The 23,918-nt window shown below is 39.8% G+C and overlaps 3 protein-coding genes and 1 long non-coding RNA gene across 7 annotated transcripts in view; 3 read left to right on the top strand and 1 right to left on the bottom strand.

Annotated features, from left to right (window-relative positions):
• Window positions 1-1,166: 1,166 nt before the first annotated feature.
• Window positions 1,167-5,564, bottom strand: LOC124178975 (protein TRC8 homolog). Its single transcript, XM_046562863.1, has 3 exons — window positions 5,273-5,564; window positions 4,451-4,821; window positions 1,167-4,240 (listed from the first exon to the last, which is right to left on the bottom strand). The coding sequence occupies exons 1-3, from the start codon at window positions 5,562-5,564 to the stop codon at window positions 2,837-2,839; spliced, it is 2,067 nt and encodes a 688-aa protein (XP_046418819.1). The 3' UTR covers window positions 1,167-2,836.
• Window positions 4,817-6,106, top strand: LOC124178979. Its single transcript, XR_006869934.1, has 3 exons — window positions 4,817-4,921; window positions 5,144-5,625; window positions 5,974-6,106. It is a non-coding gene; the product is annotated as an uncharacterized LOC124178979 (long non-coding RNA).
• Window positions 6,107-6,165: 59 nt separating this feature from the next.
• Window positions 6,166-10,201, top strand: LOC124178976 (ATP-dependent RNA helicase abstrakt). 2 transcript variants are annotated; one of them, XM_046562865.1, is made up of 10 exons: window positions 6,166-6,218; window positions 7,451-7,721; window positions 7,801-8,146; window positions 8,244-8,377; window positions 8,455-8,611; window positions 8,692-8,854; window positions 8,928-9,228; window positions 9,338-9,487; window positions 9,587-9,769; window positions 9,903-10,201. In XM_046562865.1, exons 2-10 carry the CDS (start codon window positions 7,547-7,549, stop codon window positions 10,037-10,039), a joined length of 1,746 nt encoding a protein of 581 aa, XP_046418821.1. In that variant the 5' UTR covers window positions 6,166-6,218; window positions 7,451-7,546; the 3' UTR covers window positions 10,040-10,201. The 2 variants fall into 2 exon arrangements, with proteins under 2 accessions (XP_046418821.1, XP_046418820.1); XM_046562864.1 differs by lacking the exon at window positions 6,166-6,218 and adding an exon at window positions 6,431-7,271.
• A 2,693-nt stretch (window positions 10,202-12,894) lies between these two features.
• The window catches only part of LOC124177744 (disintegrin and metalloproteinase domain-containing protein 10-like), an 86,428-nt gene continuing 75,404 nt past the window's right edge, over window positions 12,895-23,918 (top strand). For all 3 annotated transcript variants that reach the window (XM_046560505.1, XM_046560504.1, XM_046560506.1), the window contains exon 1: window positions 12,895-14,999. In XM_046560505.1, the coding sequence (XP_046416461.1) occupies window positions 14,864-14,999 (136 nt within the window). In that variant the 5' untranslated portion in view covers window positions 12,895-14,863. The remainder of the gene's footprint in view (window positions 15,000-23,918) is intronic.

The raw sequence follows: 23,918 nt of genomic DNA, 5'->3' as shown, positions 1-23,918 counted from the left end.
TTGTAATTGAATTTACTCGAAAGCGTACATTATAGGATTCAAAAAATTTCAAACATACGTACAAACATCTTATTGCGATGAAAACAATCAACGAACGAACCAATTTCTGTAATAACAATAATCAAAGATGAAATTTATTCATTAATGTTTCTGTGATAGTCGAAGAGAAGTAAAATTAGAAATTGGGGTGCAAATATGGGAAAACGTACGTAAACAGAGCGCGTGCACTGTTTGAAAGTTTTTTTTTTTGTTTCCTTCTCTTTGTCCTATCAAGACAAAAATTGCGGAACGTTATAGTTAATGTGGAAAGATTGAGCGGGGAAAATCAGCATGACGAAAATTACTATTGCTGCATTCATTAGTTATAACGGCGTTGCAAACTGCGCAGGTTACATCACATCCTGCTTAAAGCTTGGATGATGAACAGAAATTGCAATAATTTTGCACGTCACCTTCCGCGGTCACGTTAATAATAAGTGTATTGCACAAATGTTAATACGCAGATAAGTACAACAAAATGGTCGCATTCGAGATATTTTTTTAAATACATATTTCCTGTACACGTCAGATAACCGTGCATAAAAGTTTCACATCGATTGACTATTTTATACTTTTATATTCACGGAGTCACGAATTTTGTGAAACCTTTGATGAATTATTTTGCGATACAGAGAGTACTTTCACAGTTTGAAGATAATGCGAATTAAACCGTTGTTTAAATATCGTCAATTACGCGGTAGCTGGTTTCTTATTTTTTTTTTTTTTTTTTGATTTTGCATAATTCGGGACAAATGAAATATTTTTATAAATATAAAAGAGGGTTTACGATTCATTGACGTTCATTTATAAAATATATTGTTTATTATACATATAAGATATTATATTTCTCGCTTAATTATATCTATCAAAATATGATATTATTATTATTATTTTTATTACCGAAAGGTGCGATATAGAGCATATTTATGTGTATGCGTGATGGGTATACAGGAATATAAACGTACTACTACCTATAGTTTGTATTTATGTTTAGTATACAATGGTATTTGCGCGAAATGAAACGCATATACGTTAATAATTGTTTCGGGTATGAACGAATCAGGGACTTGGATAATATGAAAATGAAAGATATAAATTCACAAAACAGAAAAGAAACAAATCAAAGGTCTATACATACCTATTGGTTATTTACAACCACCGGTTAATAATACTCGTATTTTTGTTTTTTTGGTGTTGAATTTTTTTTTTTTTTGTGCTTAGTATATATATACACATACGAATACCCATCAAAAATTAAACTTTACACATTATACATTATACGTATATTTGCTGCACTTGTTGTATTTAAATGAATACACAAATACAGGTGAAACGTGTGTTTATACGGAGATTAAAACACACGTAATAATACGTATCGTGTTGCGGTACGAATTTCTTTTCGATTGGTTTTAATTTTTGTTTTTTTTTTTTTTGTCTTTAACATTTCACACTGTGTTGTTTCACTCGTTTCACATTTCTCGTTCTCTCTTCTTTTTGGTCGTTTTATCGTTACTCATTGCATTTTCTTTCCTTACCTCATCGGTCATTCTGTATTAGATACGTAAATTAATTCATCGATGACAAGTAGGTAGAACGTAACATGTAAAGTAAATTATTATTTTTTTCCAACAACATCGTGGTTCATTCCCGTTAATCGATCAAGGAATAATCATTTATACGTACATTATATGGGCTACCGACGAAGATTTGGTATGAGTAAAAAGGAAGAAAACTAATTATCGTCTTAGTTTAGTGTAAAAAAGAATGAAATAAAGACGCAAATCGCGTTTTAAAGTAAAGCGAGGTAAGTATTGTTCCTACAAGAATATTTACTACGATATAAGAAAAGTATAGAAAAAAAAAAAACGTTGAAACTTTTCTTTTTTTACAGAAAAATTCCATTTTCGTAATTTAGGAAGTACCGCGAGAGAAATTACGGATTGAGAGAGAGAGAGAGAGACACATGTAAGTAGCAATTGTATAGAAATGTAAGCTCATGTTATACATAATATAATTAAGGCGATACTATACGATCACAGAATAATTAATCCAAATTAATAATTGACGTACATGTATAGCGGCTTACATTTGTAATAAAGTATTGGATAGATTTCTAAATTGTTATCATTATAATTATTATTTTTATATAAGTATATAATAATAATAATAATAATAATGATGACGATGATAATATACATAATATACATGATATAAAATATGTGGAAGTTAGTTCCTATAATTTCTATCGTCGTTATTATCTCTATTTACCTACCTTACAGTTACATAAATAATAAATTGTTTCATTTTCTTCGTTTCTTGTTTTCCTTTCTTTCGTCGCTAGTTTTCTATTTTTAACGGTATTTTTCGTATTTTTTTTCTTCTTCGATTTGGTAGGATTGTATGACATACAAGAGCTTAAAATGTATGGACATGGCGAATTATCCATCTATCTAAACCCGGAAGTATGATAAAGTGTGATACGAAACGTGTCTAATAATAGTAATAATATTAATAACAATACAACAATAATAATAATAATAATAATAAACTTGCACATCGATTGTTGATTCTGAGGAACGGAACAGAGGGGAAGAAAAAAAACAAAAAATTAAATATAGTAAAAGAAACAATAAGAAAGAAGGATGAAAAGAACAGTAGCCTTGGTCAAATTACACTTGGACTTTGAAACGATACCCTCGCACAGTGTGACAATATGAAACTCCATTGTATAACATGAAATAACAATATAATTTATTTTTTATAATAATTATATCACAATATAGCTAGACGTTAAGCTTCACCTGTCTTCGTTAAGCTGTTCAACGTATCGTCTATAGTTCGGACTTCGCAATCCGTTCCTCTGCAGTCCCTGGTTCTGGTACAACTCGTCGATTTCATCTTCGTTTCGCCTCTCCTGATCAGTGAGAGCAGAGACATTGTCTTTGCTGTCGTGCGGACTGTCAACTTTGTACAAAATATCATGGCACAGCGGACAGCGATCCTGAACGTACAACCACTTCCTTAGACAAACGCCGTGGAAGTAGTGATTGCACCTGGTTATTTTAGCGCTTGACATTTCCTGGTAGCAAATAGCGCAAACGTCGTCGAGCTGCATAAGCTGCTCGGTCCTCGCCTCTGGCAGCGAGTTTATCTTGTTCACAGCCGTTCTCCTCTTCATGAATACGCTCCATCCGGCCTTCGCTTCGCACCATATGTTGAAGTAGGCGTGCACACACATCATGACTGCTCTTATTAGTCCGCCCGACTCGTACACGAGGATCCATAGGCCGTTGAAGAACAGAAAGATCCCGAATGCAAATTCCACGGTGTTACCGAAGGCGCGTATGTAGTAAACGTAGTCGTCCAATTGTTCCCAGAACGTGTGACGGCACGCGTCGTAAAGGAACAGCGAGTATATCGCCAGCGATACGAGGACTTTTACTATAACCTCTATGCTAAAAGCCGAGACAGCGAGCAGCCAAGTGCTGACCGAGTATTGCGACCACAGCAATACGAGGAGATAAACCGGAAACATAATCAGAAAGGCACAGACCAACAGTGCTCGGAAGTGCCTGTGAAGAGCGGGATTGTGCGACGCGCTCAGCGACATCAGTAGAGGATTGACTATATTGTGAACAAAGTGGAGAAGCGCTGTGAACAGGAGGCAAAAGTTTCGGCACAATCTTACCAACCGCATTTCTCTGTCCAGACTGGTCAATCCTGTTTGGAGAGCCAGGATGTAGAAAAGAATCGCCGACACCGTTCCGATGCTCTTGCTGTCCTCCTCGTCATCGTTAAGTAATATCCATTGGAAGAAGCAACCGATGTAGTGGCAGATGAACGATATCACGCTCGTCATTCCTAGAACAGCTGTAAGCGTCTCGCAGCCGTTTATCAACAGAGTCCTGACCATCACGTAATACGTGAACGTATCTTCCCCGTAGTGGTTTCCCATTATTTGTATAACTTGCTCGCCCACTCTGAGGATCCAGAAAATCCGCAGAACGCAGGGCACGTTCAGCCGACTCCATTCCGCCTCCACCAACGCCGAGAGACCGTAGCTGCTGATAAACGTTCGAGCGTGCTGGTAACCTGAGTATATGATGCGACCCATCGCCACCGAGTTGTACCAAATTACGAACTTTGACACTGCGAGCGGAAGCAGGGTTGCGAAGACTGGAGCATGGTTCAGAACTGTAATCTGTGAAACGAAATTTCTAACTGTTAGATGATAAAAGAAATGCCAAACCGATCATCTTCGTTTTGTTGATAAATTTTCAGGAATGGTTTCAAGGCTGATGCTAAACTTATTGGGCGAAGAAAGTGAATGTAAATCGAGGTGACCATTCTAGTCCAAATGTCAACCGTTATTCGAAACACACCATATTTCAATTTCTCAATCGTAACTCACAGGTATCGGAAGAACTGCGAATATGGAAGGAGCCATGAAACTGAAGACGAGAGACTTCTGTATAATGGAAAATCTCGGAGCAAGGTGAACGTAGCAGAAGATAAGGGCGAGAGTGCACTGGAGGATGTAGTTCCGGATGACAACGACTCCCGGTCCGTCAGGATTCAGCACCTTGGGTATATCCAGACACAGCACATCGTCCAGGATACTCGTCGCTGTCTCATTTGCGGTGGCGTACCAGATGACCGCCTTCATGGTGCTGACGTTCGACCAATATGACACGAATATCACACCGACCGATATCAGGTAGAGGTAAACGACGACGAGGTGTTTCTTTTGCAGCATAATGCCGCAAAGTGCTGCCTCGCATGCTGGAATAGAGAGAAATAGAACGTTGACGGAAAGGAGAGCCAAAAATCGACGAGGCAGCGAAGCGATCTTTCCACGATTCTCTCTACAACTATACATAAGGTAGTTAAAATCATCCAATGATTTAACGTGATGTACAACAAAACTGAAACGGTTATTGATACTTGCATAGCTACTGTTTGCATTTCTTTTATGCCTCATTTTGATAAAAATACTTCCTTTAATTTGACCTTCTCCTTCATAAATTTTCTAAGCGAGTAAATACCTTCTAAGTGACTTGCAAAGTCAAGTGCCCCACATAATTTATTCATTGACCTGTTTCAGTTACCGCTTTTAAAAACTACAGCAGTGAGCCAAGTTTTAATCGTTGGTTGTGCATAGAACGGAAATAATTGATAGCAGGTTTGTAAAAGGGTGACTGATAATGAGGTTTTTTTTACTTTGGCTCCTTACCTAAACAGCACAAGATGAATTTAAAGAGCGTGAGTAAGTACGACTGGTAGATGTGCTGACTCAAGTTTAGCTGGTGGAGCAAACCGACCTCGGGTGTAATGCCAACCAGCGAACCAACAATGGAATCAGGAACGCTGACGACTTTGAATTCATTGTTGACGTCTTCAAGGACTATGTTTTCGCCGGGCAAGCCAAGGCCGATCCTGAGCAGTTCGTCGATAATGAAAAGCGGTGGAACCCTCATAACGACATCGGCGAAATTAAGCGCCTTATTTCTAATAGTGGTCAACATATTTTCCAAATCTTTAAGGACGTCAGAAAGGTCGACTATTTTGCACTTTCTCTTTCCTTGGGTAAGGCTACTTTTTTTTTTTTATTATCAACTCTCCATACTTCCAGTCTCTCCCAGATTAGCGAATTTTCTTGTCTTTTTTTTTTTTTATTCTATCTAGTTTCACTTTCTTCCGTATGATAATAAAATTTCTACAGTTTTCCCCACGACGATACTTCGGTTTAATCGAGAATTATACTTTCCTCAAATTTTGTTAAATTAATGAACCCTGTTGTCATAATTGGCACGGTTACGCTGAGCACTTTCCCTTCGATTTATTTCACAACGATTTTGATTATTTATTAATTTGATCAGTCAAAGGTCGCCTGCTAATTTATTTATTCATGTATTTATGTACACAAAATTCCAGATTATTAATCGAGGTTACAAAACACGCTGCAGTTCTCAGCCTGCCTGCCAGCCAGCAACACCAGCTGCGCATCACCAACCAACCAGCAGGTCTTGACTTTTTAAACTACATGCTATGCAGCAACAGATGGAGCTTGCTGCCTGCGGTGAAAAACTTTCAACCGTGCAATAGATGTTTTTTTATTTTCGTTAATTGACGAACGAGAGAACGAAAACAAAAGGGAAACGGAGAAAGAGTTTCAGTTGATAAATACTTTACATAATATACATCGATTTCCTTATTTATTTCTCATATGACGCATTTTTTATTTTTTTTTACACCCAGCTCGCATCGCCCGTTAAAATTCTATTTACACGCCGAGTTTGCGCCAGATTTTTCGAATAGTTATTCGTATACAGTCTCGAACTGCGATATGTGCGTGTATGTTATCTTCGCGGAAGATTTCAACATTTTACGGACGGGCAAAATTTCAGTTAAAATCGACTTTGTGTTAGAACGTGATATTAATGTATAATTTCAATGATTTTCTTATTTGAAGTTCCCAACCTGACTGCTGGATGATATATCGACTCGCCCCGCCGTTAAGGGGTTAAATAATTTCCACTAAATGCACGAAATATTCGTGACGACCTGTCGGTCCGCGATCGATCACGGGATGGCGGTTTAGTGTGGCGAATCAATTTTGTTCACTCCAACTAGCCAGCCTGTCAAAACCCGTCGATTTTATCTTGCAGCAGCTGTCTGTGCAGCTGATGTATACCGCGGTGTTTGTAGCATATAGAGAGTAAACACAGCTGCCATAAATAGCTGTCACTTTGCCGTACGTACTTCTTTTTGACCGACTGAAACGTCACTCGTTGCAATTTGCCGGAAGAAAGTAAAACTCACATTTAGGAAAATATTTGCACCCGGAAAATTATGATTCATCTTAATGAATATTTTCACTTCAAATCACTCTGCTACTGATAATTATTCAATGTGAGAACGGAAAATCATCCGGCAATTCGGTTATTTAGTTTTTCCGAGGTACTTATTTTTGGTTAGTGACAGTTCGGAGTCACGTTCATTCCGTCGGTAATTCAGTCACTTACTTTCGCCCTGCGTTTCATAACTGTATGTTCTTTATTGGTTATGTTTTTCAGTCACAACTCACATCTGACGTTCAGTTTCGTTTGCACTTTATCTCCGTAGTGATAATCTAAATTCAAACGTGGAATCAAATAAACAAACTACAGTGTGAATACTTTCATTCCCTGGGGGCGATGGGAGAACGAAATGATCGAAGTTCACCTCCAAAGGTGATTGTTTCATTATTAATAAGCCATATTTACAGGTTGTATCAAATGAGACTAAACGTACACCTGTTAGTTTACATGCAACTGTACCACAGTGTGCTGTGATCTAAAACTGTGTTACTCGTATCATTTTTGTGTACTTACGTTTATTCGATACTCATTTACTCATTGTAACATGACAGAGATCCCGAAGGAGCGCCAAAGAACACAGCGATTCTGAATCGGACGATGATTACCAGCCTTATATTCCTGTAAAAGAGCGCAAGAAGCAGCAGCTTATGAAACTTGGTAGGCTCGGCCAACTTAAGGAGGAAGGATCAAACGGTTTAGCTGGAAAAAGTAGCAGTGAGAATGAAAAAGATGACGGGGAAGACGACGACGGGCAAGTCTGGGGCAGAAAGTTCAACATATCTTTACTTGATCAGCATACGGAGCTCAAGAAATTGGCAGAGGGTAAATTGCATTGATTCTGATCCAGAAAAATTACGATATTACAAATTTGTGCGTGCCCACATTTTGGATTTGATTTTAGCAAAAAAGGAAAGCGCCATGGAGAGGCAGCTGAAGGAGGAGGAAAAAATCTTGGAGAGTGTGGCTGAGAACAAGGCTTTGATGGGTGTTGCTGAGTTAGCCAAGGGAATTCAATACGACGATCCGATCAAGACGAGTTGGCGTCTTCCAAGGACAGTTCTCGGTTTCGATGAAGCTCGCCACGAGAGAGTCAGAAGAAAACTGAGGATCCTCGTCGAGGGTGAAGACGTACCACCGCCACTAAAGAGCTTCAAGGAAATGAAATTTCACAGGGGAATTCTGAACGGTCTTGAAGCCAAAGGCATCAGTAAACCTACGCCCATTCAAGTACAGGGGATACCTACTGTGTTAGTGAGAGTTTATCAAACTCTGTTAAAGACAAAACACGCAAAATTGTATCATCAAGATTGAATGAATTTGGTTATGACGATTCATGTCTTACAGATTATCTGGTCGTGATATGATCGGCATTGCGTTCACTGGAAGTGGGAAAACTCTCGTTTTTGTTCTGCCATTGATTATGTTTTGCCTGGAACAGGAGACTGCGATGCCTTTCATGCGCAACGAGGGACCATATGGTAAATTTTAACGTGAAATAACGTGTATATCTTAATTTGTAATTGATTTTCTAAAGCCTACATTCTTGTGTTTTTAGGATTAATTATTTGTCCGTCAAGAGAATTGGCCAAACAGACTTACGACATTATTCAACATTACACAAAGACTTTACGACATGCTAATTGCCCAGAAATTCGTAGCTGTCTCGCGATTGGCGGAGTTCCCGTATCCGAATCGCTAGAAGTGATAAATAGGTAAGGACAAATATACCGATGAACATTGTTACCGTATTAAATCTCGAAAAACACGGTCATCAGAATTTAAAATTCAACAGGGGTGTGCACATAATGGTAGCGACACCGGGCAGACTGATGGACATGTTGGACAAAAAGATGGTCAAACTGAACGTTTGTCGATACCTTTGCATGGACGAGGCTGACCGAATGATAGATATGGGCTTTGAGGAAGACGTGCGAACAATATTCTCTTTCTTCAGGGTACGCAGAACCAAAATGACCACAAGTTTTATAACTCCCTGCAGTAATTCACTCATTTTTTCTTCTGCTCTAGGGCCAGAGACAGACGCTACTATTTTCGGCTACTATGCCTAAGAAGATTCAAAACTTCGCTCGTTCCGCGCTGGTAAAACCGGTGACGATAAACGTAGGAAGAGCCGGCGCAGCTTCGATGAACGTTATTCAAGAAGTTGAGTATGTGAAGCAGGAGGCAAAGATTGTTTACCTACTCGAATGCCTACAGAAAACAACACCGCCGGTATTGATATTCGCCGAAAAGAAACAAGACGTCGATGCGATTCACGAATATCTGCTTTTGAAAGGTGTCGAGGCCGTTGCCATTCATGGTGGAAAGGGTGAGAGGATGTCGATATTTGATTTTGAAACTAGTTGTTCACGATTTTTATTTTCATTTTTTATTTTGAAGAGTCACTGTACCATAAATGCTTCACCATTCCTCCACAGATCAGGAAGAGAGATCGCGGTCGGTAGAAGCATTCCGCGCCGGGCAAAAGGACGTTTTGGTTGCTACGGATGTAGCGTCGAAGGGTCTCGATTTCGCGGATGTGCAGCATGTAATTAATTACGACATGCCCGACGACGTCGAAAATTATGGTAAGTTTCTCGCAGTCGGAGTAAAAAAATGCTTAATCCAAGATTACAAATCTGGATATTTAAGTGGAGTTTTCTGATCTCGCATTTTTTTAACTTCAGTCCATCGTATCGGAAGAACTGGTCGATCCGGACGCACGGGAATCGCGACGACGTTCATAAACAAGGCAAACGACGAATCCGTCCTGCTGGATCTGAAACATTTGCTGATGGAAGCGAAACAGAAAGTACCGCCGTTCTTGCTCGAGCTTTGTTCCGAAAATGAGAAGTACTTGGAGCTCGGAGGTGAGTTTTTCGTACGCATAGTCATTCGTTGTTCGGTGCGTTAAAAAGAATATCAAATATAATACTATGTGAGAATAGTGTTTATATATACCTACAAATTTAAACAGCGCTACTTTCTTTACTTTCGATTCAGACGAACGTGGCTGCAGTTACTGTGGTGGATTGGGTCACAGAATTACCGAGTGTCCGAAACTTGAAGCGATACAGAACAAGCAGGCGTCGAACATCGGTCGTCGTGATTATCTGGCCAGCAACGCCGCTGACTATTGATTCCATACAGTTGAAAACAACAAATTTTTATGCATCGAACCCCTCATTTTTAGCGTTAGCTATCAAATGTATGTGAATCTGTACAGATGTGTAATGTAATAGGACTGACAATTTAAGCGGAGTTAATTAGATTTTTAATTATTAAAATGCGTTAATACGAAACCATGTGTCATCTCTTCAATTTATGTGTCATGCTTGCCGACTCCTTGCTGTTCCATCCAACAAGTCACGAAAAGAGGGCGCAACCCTCGCTGACATTGAGCGTAAGTACAAGTTATAATAAAGCGTTTCGGGCAGAACGGAGCAGTCGCTACAATTCATCAAGCTGTTGGAGGTTTGAAAAACTCGGGTTGAATTACAAATGCACGAGAAACTTTATCAATCTAACAATAAAATCTTGATTTTGGCTAAACGGTGAATTCTCATCTTAAGTATTTCGACGACTTTTTTTTAACAATTTTAAATCAATTTCTGGATTTATTTGAATTTGTAGAATCATTTTACAAAATACTGTTTTACCACAAAGATTTCACGTTTGATTTTACACGCCTTGCTACAACCTATCCGCTTTACACTGTTGTATGTAATGTTGCGGATAAACAGGGCGAAAAATTTTCGTTTTATCTATAAATGCGATATTTAGAAATGAAAAAGTTTTCTTCGAGTAAACTGGTATTTAAGGAGCGGTACCAAATTACAGATAATTCTCGTTGTATATAGGAGAAAAAAAAATAGAGTAGGGTAATTATCATCCGCCTTGAGCTCGAGAAAGGCAAAGTTTGTAACTCGAGGAATGTTTTTTGGCAGCCGAAGCGAGCTTTTTGGCACTCCCGGCAGCGAGTTGAACGGAGATAATAATTAAAGTGGATAATCAGAGTAAGTCTTGTCGGAGATTATTGTTACGTTAGGGTGGGACGAGGAGGCGGCGTTGGGCGGATAAGGAGTATGAGAATGATTATAAGTCAAGACGCCAACCGTAAACTGCTACCCATTGTTGTAAAAGCTCGGAGGGCGTCGCGCTGAACGGTGCCCATTAAACTCGGAGTAATTCTATGTTGCGAAATAGCGACCATTGTGAATGCAATTAGGCTAAATACCGGCGTTCGTATTACTCGAGGAAGCTTGAATATTCATTTCTCTACTAGTTGACGCGCGTATAATCTGTACACAGGTATATACACACATAGAAACTCGAGATATGATTTACCCTACGGAACAGGGCATGTGAAAAACCGTTTGTTGGACGGTTCCGCAACAATTATTGTTTTGTGACACATGGTAGAAGAGTCGATGGAGGAGTAAAGTCACGCAATTTTCAAAAATTTGAGTTTCTTCAATTGTTTATTTATTTATTTATTTTATTTGAAAAGGAAGTGTCGTTTCGAAGAATTACTGCAGTAACTTTCGAACGGTGTTTTAAGGCACAATCCAACCGGATATTGGGGTGACTTGAAGTTACAAAACCGAGGCGCTGCCGCTGCACGCATTAATACATAATAATGCAAACCACGTATGACGGGCAACAAGGAACCACATGGGATTTCATTCATTGCCGTCTAACTCGGGTTAGGGGCTCTTCTCTCATGAATACAAGATTATCGCTGATTCTCACAGTTCCGGCGAAGCCCCCGGTGGTGCACTCTGCGTGAAGCATATCAAAGCGATTTCCACCACCGTTTGCTAGAGTGGCGGGTGCGAACGGGAAAATACGGAGAATAGAATCGATCGAAGCCTTCGTAGGGTGTGATTTTTTTCATTTTTCACGTCAAATCACCTCGATTTCATTGTGTATAATTCAAAACTTGGCTAGATATGCGCTGAAATGATCGTCACCCAACGAAAATTCAAGAGCTCGTGAAGTTTCGAAGGACATGCCTTCTCGGTACAAATTCCAGCAAAACTCCGCGGTAAAGTCGTTAGTAGTACGGAATTCAGAATGAGCACAAAATTAAAACTCTGCATACCTTCGCATACTCCGCCGAAATTGAGAACGTGATCTGAAGTTGGATCGGAATTTTCTTTTTTCGCGGGACGAAAACATCAGGAATGCATCTTTTTCGTGATTCGGTGATACACATTGCCTGGACCGAAGCAGTTTCAGATTTTCTGCAATCAATAAAAATTTTATACTATTGTGAAGCAAATTGATTTGGTTTTCAGAAGGTATTGCATGAAAGTTTATCAGTGTTGTCCAAAAAAAAAAAAAAAAGAAATCCGCTGCATTAAATGGCCAGAAAAATTTCGATTGGAAAATTTTTTACTCAATACATACTAATTTTATTAGTAAGGTATGTGAAAGTATTTACAAAAAGAGGAGGATTTTCATAAGAATTTCGCATGTTCGAGTGGAGTTGTAAGATCTTAATATAGTTGGAACGAATCGTTTAAAACCGATTAAGTGATTAATATCGTAAAGTTCTACGACATTTGTATCTTCCGAATTTCTCATTGTGATGAAAAAAGTTTCTATTCGAGCTAGTTTTTTTTTTTTTTTTAAATTCTAGCACAAGGTGTCTTTGGTCTCGTTCGAAAAGTTTATAACCGTGAAAATGAGAGTGGAAAACTTTGATCCACCGAGTGCAGATCAGGATTCTCCTCATCGTCCACCACACGTGTAATTCGAGGAGTAAACGCGGCGGTCGCGTGTCGTCGAGGCGTCGCGACGGCCCGGCGTCGTCGTCGAGGGGTAGAACCGTCCTGAATAGAAGGCGTCGAGCTGCGTCGGTTCGCGTAGCGCCGAGTAGCACGGAAAAGGAAGGAGCGTAGGTAGGGAGGATCCGAGGGGTGAAGGGAAGTGGAATGAAACGGATGCGTGGAGGGGATCGGGCAAACGGCCTTTCAGTCTGCCGCGGAGCGCGACCCTCGCACGTTCCACCAGGTGAGATAAAAGCGGTGAAGGTGTAAGCGAGGCGTTCGATATCGTTTCGGATTCGAAAAAAGTGTGTCGCCAGTATGTAGCCGTATGCCGTTGCGGTGACATACGTCCTTCTAAACAGCAGAAGGAGCCCGTTACCGGTTTTCAAATCGCGACCGTCGAAAAGCGCGGGAAAACTCGTTCCAATTTCAAAATTTCAAATCTCACGCAGCGATAAACGACCGCGTACACGATCGCTGAAGTGAAGAAAAGACGCGTTAACGATTCCTGGGCCGAAAACTGAGGCTGAAAACACACGTACAGCGCGCGCTCTTTGAGCCGCAGGTAAATTGGTCCCAACGACGCTTACGCAGCGGTCTGAAGGAGAATGTAAGGCCCCGAGACAGCGGTGCCAGATCTAAGGAGAACCGAGCGATGTGTATCCACCTCGCGTGAATGAATCATAGAATGGTTCACCGTTCGGATCATTTCGCTCGCGAACAAAGGCTGCGGAGTTGAATCCGAGGACTTTTTGAGGCCGTTAGTGCAGCCTGGAGACTCCGGCGCCATGTGCTCGTTTCTGCATGCGGACCCAGGATTCGCGATTTCACCGCTTCGACGTTTCCACGTTTTCAGCGTCCTTCATAGGTGATAATATCGTTTATTTTTCCTCGCGTGATCGTCACGGACCGAGGAACTCGTCCCGCTGGTTATCTTCCAAACCAGTCCTGAATCGCACGTCGCGCCTTGGAGCGGACCTGTTTTTTTTTTTTTTTTAATTTTCGAGGATTTTTGGTGCTCGGTTAGCTTGTGCAGAGTGTTTAATTTCATCCTCTTGTTGCAGCCATTGCCTGGGTGATGCAAAATTGTGAAATACCAAACGACACGAGCGCGTGTGTGTATGTATATAATATATGATGTATATATATATACATCTAAATCATAACTGTAAATGCAAATTCATCGTGTAAATGTGTGTACGTGTGTGTTCAGTGCTGTCGAGTGTGTTTTAGTACCCGGGATTTTAAAACTCACGGGTGGTATTTAATCGTTGAAACTGCAATAACGCAGGTAATTATAAATAAAAGAAAGAAGCTTCACAGGCAAGGAATAACGATACAGAGGAGCAAAAAGAAACACGACGAAAACCGACGACGAAGTTCAACGCTCAAGAAAAAGAGGAACAAATTACAAGAACGAGAAACAAGCTTTGCTGCAGAGATAGTCGTCCTAGCGGAAAACTAATCCGAGAAACTTGAATCGAAACAAACTATTTTCACTGTGTACATACCTATAGATACATATACATGTATGTTGAGCCGTGCAAAAGCCGAAACAACTGAAGTCAAATCCCCAGAAAAGTGGAAAAATTCCCCAGTAAATTGTAACAGTGATAAATAGTGAATCCAAAGTTTGGATCGATCAATCATATAATAACCACACGGTGACGCGGAGTGGTGAAAATCCACGCGGATTGATCTAAATAACCGAAACCTTTCATGTCCCTAGAAATAAACCTAATTTAACGAGAATCGAAACAACCGAAGTTGTTAAATCCCTAGAAAAGTGGAATAATTCCCTTAGAAAATTGTAACATTGCAAAATAGCGGATCTAAAGTTTGTATAATCGATCAAAAGTACACAAGTACGTTGACTAAAGTGATAAAAATCGATTGAGATCGGTGCTGATTGATCCAGAGAGCGGAAACTCCCGATATCCCTAGAATAAAATTTCATTTCTCTGAATCGCAAGGGTGAAAAAAACAAAACAAAAAAAAAAAAAAAAATTGGACAAACCCTGCGGCAGCTGGCAAGATACTGAGGGTTCGGGAGAAGTTAAGAACCAGCAGTGATGCGCCTGGAGGATAATAGGAGCAGGAGCTGCAAAGGAGCTGCGGACGAAGAAGGAGGCAGCAGATAGCGTCGGTGCTACGCACCTGCAGGCAGGCTCCTGCAGGCCTGGAAAGAGGATGTCCTGCGGGAGAACGCGTTCACCGATCACTCGGGGACGGTTGATGCACCTGATTCAGACCGTGGCTATATTCGCTGCCGCCTGCATGCCCGTCCTGCTGGGCTCACCTCTTCACCCTCTGCCTCCGCACAGAGGTGAGTGCACTCCGTTATGTTCATTCGGTTCAACCTTCTCTCGGTGTTCCTTCACTCCTTTCGCGGAGAACCAGGAGCGTCATCGCTTCATCGTCGTCAGTCATATCCATATGCATTCGCGTTATAGGAATTTTTGTGTTTTTTTTCTTGTTCATTGCGAGAATTCAGAGAACGAGGATAAACTTTTCACAACAGGGGATTTTCCTCTCAAGGTAATTTCGAAATTACGAAACCACTATTTTAATTAAAAATTAATTTAGGCTTAGAACTTTCAGTCACGGAAGCCAATGTGGTGGCAACCTTCTTCTTTTTACTTTTTTATCATATTCCATCCGAGATCCTGATTTTTTTTTTTTGTTCTTTTTTTTTTGCATCATCAGGGGAAAAAATGCTTAAACTTTGGAATGATTGGGAATTTGTGTAAATCCAAGTTTGTTTATAACGGTTGTAAGTGAGCATGTGAAAGAAAAAATGTATTTTCTTATAAATTGAGAAATTTTGTAACAAGCGTGTAATAAAAAGGCTTGGAATTCATTGGTTGACATACGGATATCTCAAAATTGCCATTAGATTTACAAAATTCCTTAAACCTTAAAAAATTATCAAGGCTTTAAAATTGGCAGCAGTGGTTTGAAAATGTATTAAACCCAACTGTTCTCGGTGCTGGTCGAAAATTTTCCACTCTTTATGCAATACCGATGAAAACAACAAACCGTTGAATTGGCATAAAATTGAATCAGCGTTGAATCACAACAACTGATGTTCCTTATCGCGGAAAAACAATGATGTGATTTTTCAAGAGTTTTAATCTTTCGCCAATCTATTACAAATTGATCGGTTCCAGTAATTAGATTTTTAAGATTTGAAGCAATACATTTCGAGGAAACATCGAATAACGCAATAAAAACGGTATCAAAATTTCCCATAAAGTTTACGAAGACTGTTAATTTTCCCAAGCCCCATACAACATATTGCTTTTTTCCCCAACGTTGGTAACAAATTGCACGAAATTCCTACGTCTATATCAACGACATACATAAACGCACACGCATACGTATACGTATAAGCGGAGTCGTTTTGCAAGGGATGCAGGAATTCGTCGGTTCTAAGTCAACGCCGAGACGAAATCTCGCCGACGTAATATCATGGCTCGTTAGGGTCTCCGTCTCGGTTGGGGTGTTTTTTTTTTTAGATCCTGGCGATCCCGTCGCAGGGCTGGATTTCGGTCTCGTGACCCACGGAATGTTCGGGCGAAAAATTGATTTTCCCCATTGAAACAGGCCGCAGAATCGTACGTCAGTTTATTCGCGAGGTCGAATGCGCGATTTGAATTTGGAAGAAGCGAATATTGCACTATTCCTGACATGCGTGGGTAACAAGGACTGGAATATTGCAGGAGCCGTGGGAAGAAAAGTCGGAAATTTATGGCGACGCGTAGAGCTTAGGATTTGAAAATTTTTCTGCAAAACTGACTGAACGTAAAAATTTGACAAGGTGGCTCAGCCGGAGGTTGATAACTGCGCACAGTGGCGGGATGGTGGAGAAATTGTCGGACGGCAGGACAGCTGGAAGCCAATAAAATATCGACTAGAGACGAAGTACGTACAGAAATGGGGTGAAGTAAAAAGAGTTGGAGAACGATGTTAAGGCAGCCAGTCGAAGCTGGAGAGAAGCGCTGCTGCTTGCAGTCACGTGTAAAAGAGGGTTGCTGGAGGAACGGCTTTCGATCTTCCTTTCCACTTTATAAAGCTGGAACACCGATATAATGTCACGCCCCTTGATTTTCCTCCGAAACTTCTCGCTGCACATTTCCCAATCCTTTTTTCCAAGTATTTTTATTTTTCAAGAGAAAGGGCGAAACGTAAGTTACAAATTATGCTTCATCTTCTTTCAACGTTTCGTCCCGCAACCAGAAGTTAACCGTTAATCAATTTTAACTGCCGGTAGACCTCAAGATTTTCGGATTACAGAGATTTCGAGAGATTTTTATGACTTTCGTAATGATTTTTTCTGGCATTCGAACCAAATAAAAGCTGTTTCAAATGTTTCACGATATTTCGAACGTGATTTCAAAGCGAGACTGAAGTTTGTAAAGCATTCTTTTTCAACGTAAATATTTATTTTACAATTCGATGGTGGTATAAAATTCAGTAAAAAGTATCAATCTAGCGAAGTTAATGTATTCACGTATCTTTCAAATTCGACTCCTTCGGTCATTCGAAAGTTGAAAAACAGGGATTAATTTTCAATATATTATTACGCTGTCATTACTCTTCAATTTCGTATTCGAAAAGATTTCGCCTAATATCGCTGATTTCAATGGTTGCCGTAAAAAATATTTCACGGGCCGATTAGCGGATATGCGAAATTGTTTCCGATATTGTTTTGGCGTCAGGAATTGAGTGATAAAAGATTCAAGAATCAAGATGCTCGGTAAGGTGTCGCGTAATTTAATTCTTTCTAATCCAATTGGAATTCCGTTGCAATATCACGGAAGAAATTTTTACGAAGAAAGATGAAAACAGGAAGAATTAAAATAAGAAAAACGATATCAAGAGGAAAAATCGTTGAGATGAAATTGCAGTTCAGCAACACAGCAACGGAAAAGCAAGACTGCAACATTTCTGTTGATTGAGAGCTCGAGATTCATATCCGGTAGAGAGATAACGCGAGTGAAGAGGAAGCGAGACCCGATGAAAGAGGGTCGGAAAAAGCAGAAAGAGGGAAAGAGAGAGAGCGAGAGCGAGGGGGGGGGGAGGGAGAGGGAAAAAGAGAATCCTGCAGCCAAAGCAGAAACTCGGGTTTTCCTCCGAGTCACGTAGTTTTTTAATTAAAATGTATTTCCGTTCTCTTCACCGGTACGCCTGCCACCACGGTGAGAGAGCTCCAAGTTCTTCGGCCTTCGTTTTTCTGACGTTTGGCTACGGCGGACTGATTGCGAGACGGTTTTCTGGACCGGGGATCAACCTTCAGGCACGTGTCCGTCGTTTCGTTCTCACGATATTCTCTAAAATACTAAAAAAGTCCCCGGATTGCCTGGGGAAAGAATTAAGGGAGAAGTAGTGTTTTTAGAAAATTTAATCATCCGTTTTACTTTTTAACCAACTTTTCCGGAATAAAAATCACGCGTGAAATTGTCACCGGATTGAAATTAGTAACGTTGAGGATAAAGAATCGGTATCTTTAATTTTACAACAACCTTAACGGAGTTGAGTTTTGACTTTTTTTTTCTCTCTTTCTTTAGGGTTTATCGAATTTTAGACAATCCTAGTGTCGCGAAATAATCAATGCTAGAAATAAGCAATGCAGATCACTTAAAATTTCTTTCAAATTCTACGAAACCTTTCTAAATCCTGTCTGGGGGAAAAAAAAAAATTTGAAACGTATTTTTGGAACCTCGATACGTAGTCTTTGAAAAAAAGTCAATAACTTCGGGTAAAATAGTTTTAAATTATTGAAATATCGTCAATTATTTTGAAACAAACCAAAAACGTCACCCTAAAAATGTAAATCTATAATCTAATACACGGGTCTAAAGAAATTATTGTTGGCAAAATTTCACCCAGTTTGATTTATACTTTCAGGAAAAAATTTATAAGTGAATAACTGTGAATATATTACCATTGGATGTGTAATCAACTTTATAAAGATGCGAGAATTTTGTACAACGTGAAAAACCTTTCACACTCGCACAAATTATTTCCATAAAGCGTTATAGAAACTCTCGACATTCGCAATTACGTGCACGCCACACGTTTAATTATATCGTTACAGTTTCACATTTTGTATGCAGCGACACGCGTGTCAATTATTTCGTCAAATTATACCGTGAAATATAATAATATAAACCGTTGATAAGAGTTATAACTCTTCCAACATTTTAAACCAGGCTGAGAAGAAAAAAAATGTTCCACTTTGCCACGCCTTAAAAAAAAAACATACCGTTTAAATTCATTTTATCGATCGGTATTAATTTCAATTACCATTCTTCGTACCACTCGATGGTTGTTTAATTTAACACAAAAAAAAACCGTGAATCGTCAAAGAAATCAGGCGTCGTTGAAATTAACAATTTTCCACGATTTTTTTCAATTACTAGATACGTCGAGTAACTCTGAGCGAAAAATAAAAAAAAAAAAAAAAACAAGAAAAGAAAAGAAATTACAAAAAATACCAAATTTCAGCCTGACCCGAAATAAAACAGCTGGAAATTGTCTGGCGGAATTTGCGAGGAATTTGCGCAGGTGAAGCCGGGGATTTTGGACCAGCTTGCCTGGGGCCGGAGCCGGGAGAGAGAGCGCAAAAGGGTAATTCAATTCGGAGGAAGGAGTAGAAGCTGCAGGTAATTTCGGATTAAACGATGACAGAGTAGGAGCGAGAAAGGGTTGAGAATGGGGCTAATTCGGGGCGCCAGTCCCGCGTTTAAAAAGGATCCTTACCCCGACGAGAAAAAAAAGGGAGAGAAAAATTGAAGAAAACAAAAAAAAAAAGAAAAAGAAAAAAGAATACGATGTATGTAATTGATAACGAGATCGTATGTTTAATTGAAATTATTTAATTTTTTAACAGGTAAGGCAACGCTGAATCCCGCCGGTTTTCATACTATTATTATTATTATTATTATTATTATTATTATTATTATTATTATACCGTACCGTGTATTCGTTTAAATTCGACGAAATTCCCAGCGTTGTGTTTATTCAAAGAAATTTTCACCCCGCAAAGTAATTGAAATCATATCCGGGGTATGAAAAAATTTTGCGTTATTTACCGCATTGAAAATGTAACCCAGAAAATTTAATGCAGGTGAAACATATTTTTGTTTTTTCCTCTCTCTCTTTCTCGCTCGTTTCTTGACCAAATTCATGTTATTACAACAACGGTGATATTATTTTCACTCGGAATTCACGCCTCGATCGATTTTAATCGGATTCTTCGAATCTCCGTTTCATCCGATTTCGCACAATAAGCAGTGATCTTCTTTATCGCAGAATCGTTAGATTTCTGCGGTAAAGATTGCGATCTTTAAAAAATAAATTTCAAACTTTTCGTACTCGACTTCGGGAATGATCCGCAATGGAGGCGAATTTTCATCCGATTTTCATGCCGATCTTTCAGACCGTGCCAATTGAATAATGCCGTATGCTTCTCTCGAATCTAATATTACAGACGATGGCTCTGTAGACCGGATGCGTTTTGCGGTGGCGAAGGAAACGTGCTCGCACGACTTGATGCCACCCAACTCCACGGATGCAATTTCTCTGCACTTGTGCAACTTGTTCGCGTCTGTTTAGAATCCAGATACCCTAGACGTCCGTGTATGTGTGTGTATATATATATATATACATAAATAAATATACGTACATATACATGTATACACATGTGCCTATGTAGGGGAGGCGCACGTATCTTCGTAGCAGAATTCGGCACAGACGGGTTCGTGCAGCTTTCTTCTTCTCTTAGTCGCCGCCCGCTTAATTAAACCAGGAAACTACGTGACCTGCGGCCAAACCAGCCAACACCGCCGATTCTCGTCTACCGCACTCCATTCCCTAGATGTCCGCCTGTTTTCCGCCGCACTGGGATCAGCCGGACACTCGGACCAAAGAGTCCGGAGAATAAATCGACGGGAATTAAAAACTGGACGTGACGAGCTTTTTTTCCACCCCTTAAGCCTCTGAGTCGTGCGTTATTGCGCCGAGTCAACTTTTACAAAAAGATGATATGACATAGTTTTTTGGGTGGTTTATTACGAAACAAAAATCAAATGTCCGATAATTCAAGATGCCGGACGAAATTTTCAAATTTCATCGAATTTGATCAAGAAACTCTATGCAGGAGTTTTTGGGGTCACTGATTACGAATCTGAAATCAAATTTCAAAAATTCAAGATGGCGGATACAGTATGGTGGAAGATAATTTCAAATTTGAACAAATACTTGCGTATTTGTTCAAAATAAAACACAAACAACTCGTAACAAAGGTAAAAAAAAAAAAAAAAATCGAGTTTTGTTCATTTGCTTATCCTTTGCTTGCGACGAAGGTTCGAATGGCGGAATTTTCAGGTTGTTGCCAAACTTTGAAGTTTCGAGTTGACCGTGTACCACCGACGTGGGTAGCCAAATGTTCTGCACATGCAGATACAGTCAAAGTATCGAGTTTTATTCGGTGAGAGACTTTGGATTGTTCGCGTTAACTTACCGGAAAAGTTCGACATCCATCCTATCTGCCTAAGAACCCGGCAAGACAGAGAGAGAAAGAGAGAGAGAGAGAGAGACTTTGGTACATAATGCAAGACGAAGAAGAACTTTTGGTCAGAGTTGTCACTTCCCGCACGATTTGCAAGAACTTTCGCGGTAGCGAGAATATCCTCCAGTTTCGGTAATACTGCAGCTGGAGTTCGATTGCCTGGATCTGGAAGAGAAGCGAAAAAGAAGAAGAAGAAGAAGAAGAAGAAGAAGAAGAAGAAGAAGAAGAAGAAGAAGAAGAAGAAGAAGAAGAAGAAGAAGAAGAAGAACCGTTGTAAGAAGCGAGTGTAACCCGAAACTTGGTCGCCTTGTATATGTAGGCACAAGATTGCGACAAAATTGGAAACGAGCGAAATGTTTTCCGTCCTTTCTCTATCTCTCGATATTTCTCCTTCTCTTTCTTATTATTCCCGATTCCCCCTGCGGCAAAGCGGCCGCGTTTCACCGCTTGCAAAATTCTCCTCGCAAGGAAGAGAGATTATTTCACCGCTCTCTGTGCGAACCGGGAAAGCTGCTGACGTTGCCAGCTTGTAAGACTCTTCCGACTATACATATAGAAAATATAGCCACGGCTTCGTAAATGTCACATTTTACTTCCTATCGAAGTTCCCTGCAGCTGCCTCTGTCCAATTCCAAGATTGCTACTCGATTCCTCAATTTTATTCTCCTTGCAATTTTTCCGATATAACCAAAAATTTTCGACGCTTTAAAAATCCAGATAATAAATTCAACGATCTTCACCGTAGTCGCGAAAAAATTATCAACGCTTGACATAAGAAAAAAAAAAACATTATTTCTTTTTAGAAATTATAAAGATTTAATAATTTCGCCTGCACAAATCTACTGAGATTATATGCCTGGAATTTGTGCGGGTGATGATTGCATGTTAAGTGATATAAAACAAATAAAAATTACTATTTTTCGAATGAGTTTGATTTTTGGGACCAGGAGAGTGCTGTTTCAAAATTGAAGTAAAATCCATAATGATTTCAAATTTATTCAGCTAACAAAACACCGAAACAATATTACTTTTCATTCAAAATAAGTTAAATACAAAACTGAAATTTTTATTTCATTGTTACTTGAAATAAATGTTTGAAAAAATAGGTAATTTTTTCATTCAATTCCGAAATATCGTTCTTGTTCCTACAAAAGCAAACTTTATCCATACATTTGTAAACACACATAACAATATAAATTATATATCGAGTGACTCGTTAAGTCGTCGGGTAAAGCTTTCCTCTTCCCATTTTCCTGAAGCAAAGGTGATGTATAAAAAAACATGGTGGGAGGGTGTAGAAAGAGACAAACAACCGACGAGATAAATTCGTACCGTTTCTCATATTTCGGGAGGGGGAGTCAGCCGGCAGGCACTTCCGAATTGGAATCGATGATATCCTGGAGTCGAACACCTACCGGAATTCGAGCCGGAGTTGTTGAGCTGCCGGGGGTGGGGAAACGGGAAACGGGAAACGAAAGTTGGCACAACCCGGTCACGACCCCTGATTTCCCCGGCCCGCAGTCATCGGCGTGAGAATCTTATCACCAAAGTTGTTGGAGCGCGCAGGGAGGTTCGATAAACGGCTCGCGGTTCGCGGACCGTCTGAAAATCGTTCCCTCCGAGAAGTTCCGGGGACCAGATGTGCGAACCCTTCTCTCTCTCTCTCTCTCTCTCTCTTGCTCTCTGCTGTAACACCCGAACTCGATACACGTCCCATAAATTGCACCCCTGAGTGTTGTATTCAAATTATCGTATCCTCTCGCAGGGCGGCTCAAGTTCCTAGCTGCCGGAAGGTTTGCCCCATGAGTATAAGGTAGCGCTTTGCCGTCGAGGTCTAGCCTCAGCCGTTTTATAACACCTCGAAATCTCTCAACATTCCAAGACGTTGATGGTTCTTAAAGCGTTGAAGTTAGTCAGCCTGTGTATTGTCAATGATCTGGGAGAGTTGAGAAGTTTTTCAAGTTTAGTCAGGCGGATCGAATAAGTCGTTAAATATTCACAGTGTTGATAATTCATCAACATCATGGTTGAGGGAAATGCAAAAGTGAAACAGAAATGTTCACAATTCTTTCATCGCCTGATAGACGCAGCATAGTTTCAACATTTCGAGAGCTTGACTGTTGCTTGGCGAGATGTGTTCAAGAAATTCAACATTGTCAAATTAATGCCGGGAATTGAGAATATTTTGAAATTTATTAAAGGCTCAATTAGTACCGGACATTTTGTTACTTGATATTTTTTCGATATGTTGAAAGGGAAAACTCAACAATGAAATAGGAATACTCGGAATTTTTCACCGACGGACAAACGCCACAAATTTTTTCAATATTACCAGGCTCAAACATTTTTCAACTACTTGAGAATTTTTTTCAACATGTTGAAGGGGGGAAACGCAATAATGAAATACAAATATTCGGAATTTTTCACCGACGAACAGACTGCAAAAATTTTCAATACTTGAGAAATTTCAGCAGAGTCAAAATATGAGAATTAAGAATTTAATGGAATTCTCAACATGCCAAAAAGGATTCGTAATAGAATCACTGTCCGGAATATTTTGATGCTTGAGAAAGGTCGTCGATTCTCAACACTTCTGTGTTACAAAGATTTTTCAACATACCTAGCCAATGCAGCACCGTAATATGAAAAAATTGAAGAACAAATAATTTT

The sequence above is a fragment of the Neodiprion fabricii genome, chromosome 3 (assembly GCF_021155785.1).
Source record: "Neodiprion fabricii isolate iyNeoFabr1 chromosome 3, iyNeoFabr1.1, whole genome shotgun sequence".
NCBI lineage: Eukaryota > Metazoa > Arthropoda > Insecta > Hymenoptera > Diprionidae > Neodiprion > Neodiprion fabricii.
The sequence above is the reverse complement of the archived record's forward strand: the minus strand, read 5'-3'. Positions and strand labels throughout refer to the sequence as shown.

Excerpts from the sequence above, each read along its gene's own strand:
- LOC124178975 (XM_046562863.1), bottom strand. The coding sequence starts at position 5,564 with ATGTTGACCACTATTAGAAATAAGGCGCTTAATTTCGCCGATGTCGTT. Across the intron at positions 4,822-5,272 it reads ATTCATCTTGTGCTGTTTAG|CATGCGAGGCAGCACTTTGC; the intron begins GTAAGGAGCCAA and ends TCTCTATTCCAG. Across the intron at positions 4,241-4,450 it reads TCGCAGTTCTTCCGATACCT|ATTACAGTTCTGAACCATGC; the intron begins GTGAGTTACGAT and ends TTCGTTTCACAG.
- LOC124178976 (XM_046562864.1), top strand. The coding sequence starts at position 7,236 with ATGGGAGAACGAAATGATCGAAGTTCACCTCCAAAG. Across the intron at positions 8,612-8,691 it reads TCGCTAGAAGTGATAAATAG|GGGTGTGCACATAATGGTAG; the intron begins GTAAGGACAAAT and ends AAAATTCAACAG. Across the intron at positions 9,488-9,586 it reads CGACGACGTCGAAAATTATG|TCCATCGTATCGGAAGAACT; the intron begins GTAAGTTTCTCG and ends TTTTAACTTCAG.